At 39.0% G+C, this 15,051-nt stretch overlaps 2 protein-coding genes across 16 annotated transcripts in view; one reads left to right on the top strand and one right to left on the bottom strand.

Moving 5' to 3' along the window:
* DENND1A (DENN domain containing 1A) overlaps nt 1–12,652 on the bottom strand; it is a 177,198-nt gene extending 164,546 nt beyond the window's left edge. For all 15 annotated transcript variants that reach the window (NM_001396590.1, NM_001396589.1, XM_040649134.2 and 12 more), the window contains exons 1-2: nt 12,510–12,652; nt 8,030–8,100 (exon numbers count right to left, since the gene is read on the bottom strand). In NM_001396590.1, the coding sequence (NP_001383519.1) occupies nt 8,030–8,100; nt 12,510–12,526 (88 nt within the window). In that variant the 5' untranslated portion in view covers nt 12,527–12,652. The remainder of the gene's footprint in view (nt 1–8,029; nt 8,101–12,509) is intronic.
* Nucleotides 12,653–12,764: 112 nt separating this feature from the next.
* Nucleotides 12,765–15,051, top strand: part of LHX2 (LIM homeobox 2) — a 49,025-nt gene continuing 46,738 nt past the window's right edge. The window contains exon 1 of the mRNA XM_040648951.2: nt 12,765–13,419. The gene's annotated coding sequence lies outside the window, so the exon portion shown is untranslated. The remainder of the gene's footprint in view (nt 13,420–15,051) is intronic.

A 15,051-nucleotide genomic window follows, 5' to 3' on the forward strand; every position in this document is an offset into this window, starting at 1 on the left:
CAGTTAGTTCCCTTCAATAGCATATAAAATCCCTGAATGAATTCAGTGAGTAAAAATACTGCTAAAAATACTCCCAACAAGGTTTTGTTTTGTTTCTTTTCATTCCTTCTCTACACATGTAACAGCCAATGAAGTCTAGGACAGATCACATATTTTGGTATAGTGACAATTATTTTGGCAATAGCTCTTCATTCCTGTTTCACTATGGTGCTTTCCACCCAGATGATGATATTCATACAGGGTCCTACACAATTCTATCTTATTTGACTATCTGTATTACGTATCCTTTGTTTTTACTACTTTATCTATCAAGTTAGAAAACATTATTTTCCACATGGCCAGTAAGAAAAGTTCAGAAAAATCACAAGCAACTGAACAGGGGTCAGACGGGTGTGCACATTAGTCTCCTATGTACAAACAAATAAACATTCAGATTATAACCCATTCTAGATAATAGATTATCATTACAAATTGTTTACTCCCAATCCTCTACCCAAGATTATCATCCTCAATCCACTGTTCAGCTTTCTTGGTTTCTGTTCCAACTTCTGTGAAATAAGTTTTATCAGAAACAGCATGTAAAGGTGTTTCCAAAAAAAAACCCCAAACAACAAACAAACAAACAAACAAAAAAAACCATAAAAATGATGTTCATAAGAGCTAATTGATCGGTCAGCATTTAGAATTTTGACAGGTAGATCTACCAAAACTGCTGGGCCACAGCAGGGCCAAATCACTCTTTACTCATCAGCCACACATCAGGAATATCCTATGGCATTCCTTCTTCTCTCCCCAGTGAGGGAATTCAGCAGAAAGCAGGTAATGTACCTTAATTACAGACAGTGAGTATGTTAGCATATTATCAGAATATGATGCAGTGATTAAACTATCTTACCACTGTTATTCACAAACACTACTACGGGGAAGTGAACCACACGCTGACCCTCAACTATGAATCAGCACACAATAGCATTTTATACAGAAAACTGTGCTATTCTCTGATAGCACAAAAGATTGGAGTTTTTGTTTGTGTTCTTTAACACAGAACCGTGGCTGAACCAAAAAAGTAGTCTTGCATTGGTTTTACACTTATAATTTGACAATAACTTCATCTGGCTAACTCTTCTCAATTAAAAAAGAACTTTTTTTTTTTTTCATGACAAAAAAAAACATCACATCAAAGAGGAGCAGGTCAGTAGTGCCCAGAGCACTCAAAAAGAATAAGTAACAATAGCGGACCTGGATCATCTTTTGCTTCACCGAATTTACTTTGCTTGTCTGTTAAACTTATTCTCTGGGTAGAATTACTGGCCCATGTAACAGGAGACACTGCTTACAACATTAGAAAAAAAAAAAAGTCCCTACTCTTAATCTACAGGGAGTCTTCTTTAAAGTCATTATTTCTTATTTCTTTTCCATCTGAATGACACTCTAATTAAAGTTCTTTGTTCTCTACAAGTTACAGAAACATCTATACTGAGATTAACAGCTGATTTCAGATGCACTAAGCAAAAGTTAACACTCCTTAATGAGATTACCTGTTGTGATTAAATAAGGACAAACAAAAACAAACCACCTTGGAAATTTCTGTGACTGAGTATGAACTACAGTTAAAATTACTCCTTTAATTTAAGTCAACACCTCCATTATAACAACTTTTTGACTCTATTCAAAGTATAATCTGTTTGCAGTTATTGGGATAACAGCCCTACTCTTAAAGGAGCACATTAACAGAGTTAATTGCAACAAGCACTGTGTCAAATTCTTAAATACTTCAAATGCTGAAATCTCCAATACTTCAGTAGTATTTGGTATCTAAATTGAATCTCACAAGAACTCTTTAAAAAGAACCACTCAAAGTCCTCTATAAATTCAAGGAAAATGCAAACACAGTTAGTGAATGAAAATTATTTGTGAAAACCATTTAAAAAAAAGCTCCCTAAAAAAGTTTCATTTTAGCAGTTAATTTCAACCTGCAGTTAAAAAGGCACTAGCTGTCAGTCAGTTTTCTCACCCAACTCTATCATGAAAAGAAAAACTGACAGATCACAGGAGCTCGCCTTTGTAAACCAATTCAGGAACTTTCATGCTTCTTATTTGTTAGGTTAAAGGTTAAATTGCTGACCTCTGCCCTCCTGCTTAGCAGCCTTTCCCTTTTTCTGTAAAGCTTTATTTTGGGGCTGTATTTACATGGATTAGTCTCTTTTCACGCTAAGAAGGAATCTGTTCACAGCCAAAGCCTTAGTTCTGGTTGTACAAAAAGCAGTCACAATTATTCAGCAGCAGACAATGACCATATTGTGGATTTACAAAAAAACCACCTCAGCCATGGCCAGCTCTGTCCTTGCTGCACAAAACAATAGAAGAAAAATCTTATCAAGCATTCAAGAGAAAGCAAACAAAGCAGGCCCACTGTGAACTTGATGAAGATGTCAAGCTCCTTTAAAAAAATATAAATCAACAAAAGAGTTTAAAGTCTTGTGAGTAAGACTTTCTGTGCAGAATTTTTCTCTCTAGTTAAACAGTGCCAGCAGCACCAACATAGCACAGACTAGTAAACACTTGAAATAGAAAAGACTGTAGACAGAAGCAGTTAAAGCATGATGCAAAAAGAACAGATCTCTTCCCACAACGTAAATTAGAGAAATGGAAGAACACTCGTGATTACAGCTAGCTTTTTGCCTTTTATTAAAGCTAGTAATAACAGCTAAGAACATACCTAAGAAATGTGTTAAGTAAAATGTATGATGACTTGCAACATGACAAATTCTAAGATGTTTCATAAAGTGAACTGAGTTACATATTTGATCAATACTGTAGAACTCAAATTGGGAACTGCCTTTGAACAGAACAGTTCGGACAGTGCTACTTACTTGATGATCTGGTTACTTCAGTCCTACTAAGTTATTTGTGATTATCTTCCACCTTGATGGTACTCAAAAGTGATCAAATAGAAACAAAAGTGAACAAATGGAAAAACAAAGCAGCAGCTTAGGACAATCAGCATTCCCAAATGCTTAGAATTGGTTCTTTTTCCAATCATGTCTAACAAATTTTGACACAGTACCATAAAGGTAGGATAGGAAAACTCGTGGTACCCGAATTATGGCACATGTTCAACTCAAAGCCTTTTTACCAGAAAGGAGTATGTATTTTGCATTTCCTTTGTTATTTATTTAATGTTACCTTTTTCCCAATACATAACAGGAAGATTTCTAGCACAAAATGTTTTCACAAAATACAGGATGCTCTAGAGGTGCAAGGATAAGGTCTACAAACTTCTGAATTACTAACTCTTAACCTTACTCAAGTAATTTTGTTTGTGTTCACCAATTTTAGTAGGTACTGATGTATCACCTAAAATTACAAACTACAACAAAGAGAGTATGATAAGAGGTAGCAGTACGTGCACTCTGCAGAGGCAAAAGCCTGCTAGTTCTCTCTACCTGAAAAAGTCCTATCATGGAAACCACAGTGACAACTGTAGAACACTTTCAGAGCCCAAGTACATTACGACATCTCCCAGCAGAGTTAAGGACTTCCATAAATTTCAGTTATAACATTTGTGATCTACCAAGGGGGAGGGGAGAAGAGGGAAGAGCTATTACAACACTAGGGTAGAACATGAAAAGTAAAGAAGGAAGTACTTAAACTACTCACAAGCTTCTAGTAGGAACAAGATTAGTAGTACATGCTACTCTCCGAGCCAATTCAAATGCAAATTCCATCCTTTCTCTCAAACAATGATAAACTCCCTCGGAGTTAATAGTTTCCTTCTAAGACTCATCTCCCTTTTCAACTTAGTGGTATGTTTTCAAGAAAAGAAAGAAGCACATGGTGAGTCTACAGCAAGACCTTTTAAATTCTGTCATAAAAGAAGTTGTATAAACTACATTTCCTTTACTAATCCAGTGAACGTTTGTTAAACTCTAACACACTTATACTGTGTCCACGCTATCACATTTAGGCTTCCAACTTACCATGATTTAAAAAGAAAAAAAAAGAAAGAAATCCTTTAGCTGTACTAAACCATTTTAGCTTTTTCCTTGAACACACAGCAAGAATTTATGCTACACTCACAAAAAGATGAAAGATGAGGTCCTTGGAGAGAAAGGCCTTTTGGCACACTACATGGCAAAGCTACAGCTTTGACACACTTTTTACAAAGTCTGCTTTGGCGAGAACACAAAAACCCCATACAAAAGCATGCTATGTCCTCCCAGATAGGGGCTAGGGGGGAGTGCCTTACTCTTATGAGCATTTACTTTCAAATTTTCATACTTTAGAGACTATTCTGATCTGTTACTTTAGACTAACAAATTCTTTTTCTGCACCAATAGCTTAACAGTTATGTTCCAATTCTCCTCACAGCCCATTCTAACAAGAGAGAACCTTTGGCTCAGGTCCAGCAATATCCTCAAATTTGTCACACATTTCTGATGAATTGTGTGCAGCAGTTTTAAGATCATAAAGTGCTTTGAAAAAAGAAAGCAAGTAGTTAGTATAGTCTTGGTTTCTTTAGACGGGTATTTAAACCAAAACTGCTATCCACTTCTTTCTACTTGTGCATCTCAAAAGTTTTGGTGGAAAAAAAAAAATAAATGTTTTAGCTGAGGTTCAAAAATAACAAATGCAGTTCCAGGGTAACACAGTCATAAGCACACACTATGTCAAAAGTATAGAATGCTACTGAATTTCCAGAAGTCCAGAAGCTATGATTTATAACAGAAACAATTAAAGTTCCTTGTAGTTTACTACCTCAATGTCTGTGAATTTTTAATATTACAGGATGTCAAGACAAAAACATAAATCCGAAGTAAGGACTTCATAATCTCACGGAATGCATTCTTCCTTCCTTTACATGAGATTTAAAAATGGGAACAGAAAATCAGTTAAATAATAGTATTTCATATAAAGCATCTATTTTGCTCTTGAATTATGCACTGAATATAGTGATTCCAAAGAATAAAGGAAGACCAAAGATATAGGTCCCATCATAAGAACTTATTAAAAGACAGATATAACTGAGAAAGAACTATACGTATCCAAACAAGACCATCCATGAATGTATAAATAAAAATCACCAGCCTAACTTTAAGATACAACTTATTGAGGAAATCTATAATGTACCGAAGACTTCATGAGCCAGAAATACACAAATTTCCAATGCTGAGCACAGATACTTAATTATTTCTAAACAATCCAGAGGGGAAAAGGCCAGAGAGCCTACAGCTGAGTTGATCCAGCAATCGTTCCTTTCTCAATTCACACATTTCATTGTGGTTTGGCAGAGCTCTGGCTAGACTCAAAGAAAATTATTTATGATTTATCAGCTTTTGTGATTTTGATGACGTTCTCTCCATGCCTTTACTAGAAGTAGAAAGCACCTCCTGGGTGTTCTAGACCTTACATTTCTAGAAATCAAATCATATGACAATTCAGGCTTGAAGGGACCTCAGGTCTCGAGTCCAACCTCTTGGTCAAAGCAGGGTTAACTGTAAGGTCAGGTTCAGGCTGTCACGCAGTCAAGCCTTTAAAATAGCAAAGGATGGAGACTACACAACCTGTCTCGGTGTCCAACACTTTGCTGCGCACATGGTGAACGCGTTTCTCTTGATATCCAGTTAGAACATCTCATTTCAATCTACGTCACTGCCTCTTGTCCTTCTGTGATGCACTGACATGAGAACCTGTCACCTTGATGAACATCTCATAGGTATGGAAGGTTGCTGCTCAGGTCCTCTGAAGTCTTCTCCAAGCCAAACAAATCCAGCACTCTCAACCTCTCCTTGCAAGTGCTCCAGCTCGCCTGTCATCTTTGGAATGTGTTCCTGGAGGGCCACAGTTTATCAGTATCTTTCCTGGAGCCCAGGACAGATCTTTCTTCTTTTACAGTCACCTGCCTTGGAAACTCTGATGAAATTTTCTACATGGTAGACAATGCATAATGGTTTCATCCATTTGGAAAGGTTTTAACTAAGTAAATATTTAATGTAAGATTGCTAACTATTATACAAGCAATGAAGCTACTTGAATTTACAACTGTCTGCTAGTAGTTAATAACAGGATTCAATATTTCCCATATCTGCAAGAAGCAAATGAACCATGAAATATATTAAAGCTTTTAATTGCATGTGATTTTTAACAGTCACATGAAAAATATCCTTTCCTACACAAACTTTTTAGCTATATTTAACAAAACAAAGGCATGTTTTATCATCCCAGAAGCCAGACAATCTCCCACACTAGGACTTTTACAGCTTTGGAGCAATCCATTCTCTCCTCAAAACAATAACAGAAAATTGATGTAAGAATTAAATGCACTTTAAGTGATCAATACTATTATCATACTAGACATAAACTTCAAAGTCAGTTGTCTTAGTTAATTTCGGAATCCATCACATAGGAGGAAAGGTTTTTAAACATGCCTGACAATTTGCTCCTTACGCATTTTTTATGTTTTACCTTTCTGAACAGTAATTGTTCCTCATCACTTAATATACATTCCTCTGACTCCAGTAAAATACAGATATATACTCAAGGCTTTCCAGCATAGAATAGCTAGCCAATGAAGAAGGGAAGACTGCAGAGACTCAAACACCAAACACTGATGAGAACAGAAGGACAAAATATTTGGAGATACACTAATCTAAAACTTCTGTGAATAAAGGGCATCTCTTAAATGTGTTCTTAAAATGTGGGAAAAAAATGCTTAAGGATTATTCAGACGATTAATTAGCTTCAAAATATATAAACTATTTTTTACACAGTAAAAGCAACTATTTCTGAAAATTTTGCACTTACAAGTGAATAGAACAAACTTAAAAATACAACTGAAACTCCTACAGAATCAGTTGGTTTACAGAACAAGACATATACTAAATTAGCCAATTAAAAACCTGTAAAGTAGTTTCAGTGCTTTTTAACCCACCTTCCCACAGCAGGGAATTAATCCCTCCAGGGGGATGCAAACACACTTCAAAGAGAAGATTATACCCAGACACTAGTACTGTACAATGTAATGTTTACGGTCAAATTTGTTCAGATTTTCTGGCACTAGAATCCAGGTCAGATGTGCAGAAACAAAGATTAGTTATTAAAAGGGCTCCTGCAGTTACATCTAATAGTTGTGACGGTGTACAACAGTAGAACAAGCCAAAACTGTATTCCGGTTACAACTACTATGGAGGTTTTGGCACTAAAGGAAAGAGCTGTAGCAATTCTACTTTCTCAGATAGTTACAATCTTTACCTACAGATAGAGAAGGACAGAAGCAGCTTTCTAGTCAATGAAAGATCAAAATCCTTTCTATTGGTTCGTTGTACCATACATACAAAACACAAGATTCTTTCATTAAAAATAAAAAATTAAAAAAAAAAGATACATTATTACTTCAATATATGTTGTCTAGTCCTATCCGACATCTCTCCTTTTCATAACAATCTAGAAACTGATACCACAAAACTACATCTTGAAATAAGTTCTGGGTATAGGAGTTTCAACTTGATTTTATCAACTTCAGTTGCACAAAGAAAAAAAAGGTATAATAAAACATTCATAAATGTACTTACATGCTGGTTTCAGCTGTTATGGGACTTCTCTAGCATAAACATGGAATATTTCTCAGAAATTTTGAGTACGAACATGGAACACTTTTGTGAGCATGTAAGAAACAGTACATAAATCAAATTTCATTGAAAACTACTCAGAGTATGTTTTGGTTTAAACTTAACCATTCCTTATGTGAACAGCAAATGCAAACCTGAAAATGCACTTATTTCTTCAACTCAGTGAAGTAAGAGTTATTTCTATTTTAAAAGACAGGAAATGCTGGTACCTCCACAAACATGGACAGACAGATTCTCATTATTACTTCCAACTGTAGAAGATTCTGTTTGCAGAACCAGTAAGACGTTCTTAAATCCAGAATAGCATAATATCGAATACATCTTATTATTACTTCACACTGCATGGTTCTTAAGAATAGTTTTTGCCATGAAAGAGATAAAATTTCAGGGTAAAACATTACCTTTCCCAATGCAACTGATGCCCGAATAAGTTACTTCTGCATACACTTCAAAGGTAGTTTCCGGATTTTGTCTGAAAGTAAAAAAAAAAAAAAAAAAAAAAAAGGATTTAGCACTGATTTTTTTTTTTCCCAAACACGATTTAAATTACTCAACCTAAAAGGGTTCTAGGAATGCACACATAACTATTTTTTATCAGATTGTTGTAGTAATCTTGTTTCATGATCTGATGACCAGATTTTTCTCCCTTACAGGTAATGCAACAGGTGTGTATTGAAGTTCAGATTAGTTGGTAGGAATAGTGTCTAGATCAATTCTACTAGGAAAGTACAATTAAATAAAACCGAACAGAAATCAAGCACAGATTCTTTATGTCATTTCAATTATTTTGACTAGATACTACAGTGTCACAGAGCTGTCATTCAGAAATGCTGCCAAGAAATAAAAAAGCTTTTTGTGACATGTATTCTAGTTCTTGGCCATAATATTAAATTTTATTACATAGCCACCTTGCAAAAGGAAAGAAAGATACTGACCTCATCTTACTCAGCATCTCAAACCAAAAATATAAACATGTCAAGGAGTTGAGCCCATTCTTCAGGAAATTTATATTATTTTTATCCTACTTCAACAGCAAAATTGATTAAAAAAAACATTCCTACCCATGCCACAGACCCAGTTAGCACAACTGAGGTGGCACTAAGCCAAGCCCTACACCTACCTGAATTAATAGAAAATCTGCCACTGTTTCAGTAGCATAGGATCACACTCTACAGTTTTACACAGCACCTCTCAGGAGCAATAATATTGTTCACAATTCAATTAATTTTAATTTATTTTTCCACAACTTCCCATCTGATTTGCATGTAGTAACTATTTTTTCAGAAAACCACATTGGTAAGTTACAAGAAAACTAGAATCAACAAATAATTGTTACTTTGCATTATGAATAAAACCTGTATAATTCTCTTTGTGCAACGTAGAGGTGTGCAGCACATCATCTGTTTCAGATACTGAGATGCTTAGCTACATTCCTACAATCGCGGTACAGGATAACTATATGACATGGTACCTACTTAACATCAGAAATCAATTTTCCTTTAAAATACACTGCTGTGCAGTCTTACCTTACCACACTTACTCATATGTATTTTTAGCACGAAGTTTTCTCAATTAAATTTTATAGGTTTTCAAATACTTTTACAACTAATAGATAAAATAACAAACGTCTTTTTAGTATTATATTAGGGTCTGTGTTTAAATTCTTTAGTGAAAATACTTCTTAATGCAGATGGCAAGAGCACATACTATATACCAAAACTTTCAGGCTAAATGACTTTTAATTTTATATTTTAATATCCCATGACAAACATTCACTTATTTCTACAAACAGTTAAGTTAAAGTAAATTTGCCAAGTTAAAAACTTAGTATTAAAGACTGCATTCAACAAGCTAACACCTCAGTATGAGAATGAAGTCAGCATGAGAATGAAGCCATTGTTAAATTCTTAATATTTTATAACTTTTCCGTGGAATTAAGGAAACAACTCACTGTGAGACTTCGTACACTTTGCAAATACAGCAGAAACATGCATCATAATGTGTATATTTTGCAACCCCTTTTTATGATTATTAGATTCCCCTGCAGACATCTAATACCATGCACGTACTGTACTGAAATCTCATCACTGACACTGCCCACAGAATTATTAACTTCAAAACTCACGCACAGTTTTTTCCCCTCCAAATAACCCCCAGGTAATACTTAAAGAGCCACAGTCAGTTAACAAGAGAACAACACAGATGTGATTAAAAAAAAAAATTAATACATAGAACACATATGTAAATACCCTATTTGATAACTGAATAATCAGAAAAGTGCAGTTTTTTATGAATAGTAATTTAGAATGAGTTCTGTGAGAAAACATTATTCTGTGATGAAATAATTCTTACGGGTAGGGTTTAAAACTGTTTGATGTATAAACAGCTGTAGTATCACAGAAATCCATACAAAATTCAATCCTAAATTGAAATATTTTTAAACTAAGCCTTTACACAACTGCTACAATCAAATTATTTCTGTTACTGAAGTGCAAGAGACCTATGAATAATAAAATTAAAATTCTCTGCGAAGTTGTATGCATGGAAGTATGCATCTTACATTCATAAAGCCACAATTTGAACTCTGTCAGCACTGCTTTTCCTACACATGGGAAAATGCAATAGCTCTTATGACACAAAGAATCATTCTACTAAAAAAAAAAAAGAAAGAAAGAAAGAAAAGAGGTTTAAGAGAGGAGTCACCACTACTCGTTATTGTTAAGAGTCTTGTAACAAGACAGTTACTCAGCTCTTCAAGAAAAATATATCAGAACGAGTCCATAGTTGCTAATCCAATCACATTTCCAACCCTTATTATTTCCATATATTAACTTTTTCTGCCTTGTATTTAATTCCCTAAGTAGATAACGTTACATCTCAGTACATAGCAAGCTTTATGGTAAAAGTCTCAGACTAACATTAGGGTTTTCTTCTTTCAGCAGTGAAACACAATTGCCTCTGATATGGAGATTGGTACTGACACATTTAAAATGCATTTAACACTGAAGGCTACCAAGAAGTGATAGCAGCCATGCTAAGCAGATTCCTATTTTAGTCAGCCTCTCTGGAACAGAGCACCTTGCACATACAGAGCAACATGCTGCAACACGAGGCTCAACCCAACAGCATAACCCAGCATTATCTTTTCTCACCTGTGGCTATATACAAGCCAAAAGCTTACTGGATTACTAGCAACTTCCTGATTTCTTTCACTTCATTTTGATGCAGCTACTGGTAACTTTATCTAAGTAATCTTTCACTCTAATGATTCATTACTCTAAATCCATCAAAAATATAAGTGACACATATGTCTAGGTTTCATGCAGAGCATATCACAGTGATCATGTGCCAGGAAGTTTAATATCCCTCATAACTATCAATCTATAGAAAGAAGTAAGAAACCTGACTACAGGATTTTTACTAGGGTTTCAAAACTCTTTGGCATCAATCAAAATCTAGGAGAAGGCAAACACAGCTTGTGGATTTGATATGTACACAGTGGAATCACATTTTAAGCAAGCAGTAACCTTTCAGTTGGTTTAAAACAAGATCATCATAAAAAGTAACTTCAGACCGAATTCTTTAAGTGACTGACCAATACAAAGGTGACAGTTGCGAGGTCCACAGCTGCAAGCTGCAGACAAAACCTTCACTCCGCTGCCAAAACGGCAACAATTTTAGATTCTACCTTTACTTGGAATGTAAAGAGTTTAATTCATTTTTCCAACTTTTTTTTTTTTTTTTTTTTTTTTTTTTTTTTTTTTTTTTTGTAGCAACAGCTGAGAACTCATAGTCCAAAGAAGTGCAAAATGCATCCCCCCTCCCAGAAAAAGAAACAAATTTCTTTCTGGAACCAAACATCACCTCAGCATTGTCACAACAAGCACTCAGTACCTATTCGCATTTTCTTAAAACACCAGCACACCTAAGTCCACCCAGCCTAGGAGCTTGGGAACTCAAAGGTACAATACATACTATGTGTCTTCCAGTCTTACATTCAAGTTAAACAACAGAGGTAAAAAGTTAAAGCCCTCTGTTACCCTGAAGAACAAGGTGTTAAATGCCACAAAGCAATTGCTCAGCAGCACCCATCGACACTGCTTGGCAGTGTCCAGGCTGCCTGGATGCCCCTTCTCCAGCACACAGCCATCAGCACACTGCTCGGCAATAGCGTTATTACATGTCCAACAGTCTCAGGCGAACAGAATTCATCTGGAACAGCACCATGGATGAACTGGGATCAGTAGTGCTTACCAATATGTCACAACCCCGGTTTATGAAAATGAAAAAAGTACTGAGGGCACAGACCTGCGGGCCCAACACATCAACCAGCTCCAGCACTTCTCAACTTCTGCCCTCAAACTCCCTTGGCAGCGCAGCTTAGAGATGCCACAGCCAGGCTGCCCCTTTCCTTCAGGGCACTAACACCGGCAATGAGGCTTTGATCACTCTCGACCCTACTGCACCCCCAGAACAGATGTCACCAGTGCTGACAGTTCACACGTTCCCGTTCCAGCAGCCCCACTCCTCCTAAAGGCCTGCACTGACTAAAACACAAACCCACTGCCTCCGCGCCGGGCCCCGCTCGCTGCCGCCCAGAGGGCCGGGGCCGACTGGCTGCGGGCAGGAACCGGCACCGCTCCCGTCAGGGCCGCTCAGCTCCTCCCGCTCCGTCGGAGCCCTCCCTCCGCGGCCCGGTGGCTGTGCCCGCTGCTGCCCCATCGTTTTCCTCGCCCCACGCCCGAGGCCTGAGGCCTGGCCCGGGGTCCCGCCCGCGCGGCCTCCACACGGAGCTGGGAGGAGGGCGGGAAAGTCCCCTTCTCACTCCAGAGCCTTCCCGCTTTCCTCGGCCTCGCGAGCGGGGCCGGAGGGGGCACTCACTTGATCCTGGATCCCATGGTCTCTGGGGGGCCGCATAGGCCCGAGCCAGAGAGAGCCAAGGGGAGGGGGACCGGAGCTCGGCGGGCCGCGCTATCTCCGCCACTCGCCCCCTCACTCCATCCCGGGCAGCGCCGCCGTCGCCTGAGCCGAGTCACGGCGCGGGGGCTGCCGGGAGCTGTAGTGCGGCGGGGCCGCGGGCGGGGCCATTGGCCGGGAGCCGGACTGCCGCGCGCTCAGGGGCGGGAAGGCGGTAACGGTCGCTGCGCGCGCTCAACAGCCCCACCCCCACGGCTCACCTCAGGCGGGCGGAGCGGGGGCTCGCGCTGTACCTCAGGTGCATCCCGCGCTTAGCGCGAACCGCCAAGCGAGCGGGACGCTCGTCTGCTGCCTGTTCCTGCTCCTCACGTCCGGTCGGTGGGAGCTGGCGGGTCAGCTACCCCCTGAGAGGGCCCAAGTGCGCCACGGGCACGACCTAGAGCCCCGGGGACTGATGCCCGCGGCAGGTGAGGGGCAGGACCGTAAAGCCCTGCGAGGAGGCGAACCGTCTCCATGGCGCTGCGCGTGGCAATAACGCGCTGCAGCCCGCGGGCGGAAAAAAGTGTCCGGTGCCTGAGGGCAGTCGAGAAGGCCGAGAGAAAAGCCGCAGTTGTCACAACGAGGGGCTATGAGCTGATGCTCCTCCAGAACCACGATAGAGCATCTTCTGCAGCTGGTCATAGAAACAGAAGCTGCTGAAGGGTGGCTAGGAAGAACTGCGAGCCCGAGTAAGGTCACACGGGGACTGGAGGCTTCTCAGAGAAGTGAAGGAGAGGTGAAATGCAGCCCGCTGAATAGAGCGCATGAATTAACACAGAAGTTAGAGTGAGACAGAAAGCATGCCTCATTGGAGCTGGCAAACAGGAGCAAACAGGTACCCCCATGTTATTGAACATTTACAGCAGGCTTTGAGGAATCTTTGGGCAATTTCTAGTATACTTCAACAATTTCCAACTTTTGGAGTTGGAGATGATCTGCAGCTTGGAATAAAAAAAATTCAGAAGTTCACTTCAGAAAGAGCTGTGTGCTGCAGGCCGCTATGGAGGCCAATTGCGCACTGCAGGGCTGGCACTGAGCTGGGCACTGCGTGCCACCGCTGTGCCTGCTGGGTCCTCGTCCAGGTAGTGAGACAACGTAAGGTAAACAGTTAAACAGGAAGTCCTGGAAGATATATTTACAGTTACAAGTTGAAATGTTTTGGGGGGATGAGAAAAAGGAGCACTACCAATCCTCACCTGAGTATTAAGAGGTGTAACAATTGAATTTCATGCACTGGGCTGAGAGGACAGGACAGCAGAGTTGGTGGACGAACTGGTGCAGGATGATAGGTAACAAATGCAAGGAACAAATGGTTTTTAAAAGTAGCATTTGGGAATTACCTTTAAGTGTTTCTCAGTGAAATGTGTATTTTATAGGTAACTGATTTATAATGAGACTGTTTTCCTAACCCTAAGGGAAGAAATAATATCAACAGCCCTTTGTAGATGCCTATTCATCAGCAGCTTCTCAGCCTGTATAATGTGAATGCTAGGACTTTTGAACAGGAAGTATTACAGTTTCACAGATTGTGGAATAGGTGAGGAGAATTGATCTGAAGGCCAATGTGTTTGTACATTTCAAACTCACAGTTAATAAGGCGGAATTAAATTAATAAAGGTGGAATAAGATCATTAAGCACAGCATAGGTGTTCCTGTTCAAGTGCAGGAAGTTTTTTCCCTCTATCTGCCTAGTATTACCTAATTTTTCCTCCAAACTGTAGAACATTTTTTTTCCACTTTACTTGGTATGTTTATCTAAATAGGCTTCCCACTAGGTAGCTCAAATTATATTTTCTCTAGTTCTGTTGATGGCAGTAACGTCTGCAGCTGGCACAATCATTTGATGGTAATTGTATGAGAGTCACAAGGCAGTGGCTGTGGTGAAGCCCCTAAGGAAAGAGGGGGTTTAACCACAGAGGGGTTATAGCAATGCCTGCTGGCCTATCCATGGGGCTGTGTTTTTGAATGTCTGAGAATGGATGAGCTGATTAACCGTGAATCACCCTCCCAAAAGAGATGAAGCATTAATAGCATACAAAAGGGAAGCAGAAGGGAAACTTCAGGCAAAGGAAAATAATCCTGGAATTAAAAGGCTGGTGAAAGCCTTAGGATGCTTTCCAGATTGACCAGAAAGGCTTAATTCAGCACAACAGAAATAAAGATTTTACTTTATACCCTCTAGGATGAATTTGGGTGAATGTGGCTGAACCTATATTTTAATACCTTCGGTACCCACAGCAATAAAAGTACGTGAAAACATAGCTACTAATTCTCTCAGTTAGTGACAACCCTTCCGAATTGTACTGTAATCTTGATTTACTTGGGAAATTGTCTTAGCTGCATCTCACACAATGGAAGTGCCAAGAAATAAAATGCTGGCTTCATAGATCAATAGCTGCACCAAAAAGGTGATGCCTTGAAACAGAATACACTGCTACCTGAATAACATTGATTACAATGTGCATGT

Source organism: Gallus gallus, chromosome 17, assembly GCF_016699485.2.
Source record: "Gallus gallus isolate bGalGal1 chromosome 17, bGalGal1.mat.broiler.GRCg7b, whole genome shotgun sequence".
Classification (NCBI taxonomy): domain Eukaryota; kingdom Metazoa; phylum Chordata; class Aves; order Galliformes; family Phasianidae; genus Gallus; species Gallus gallus.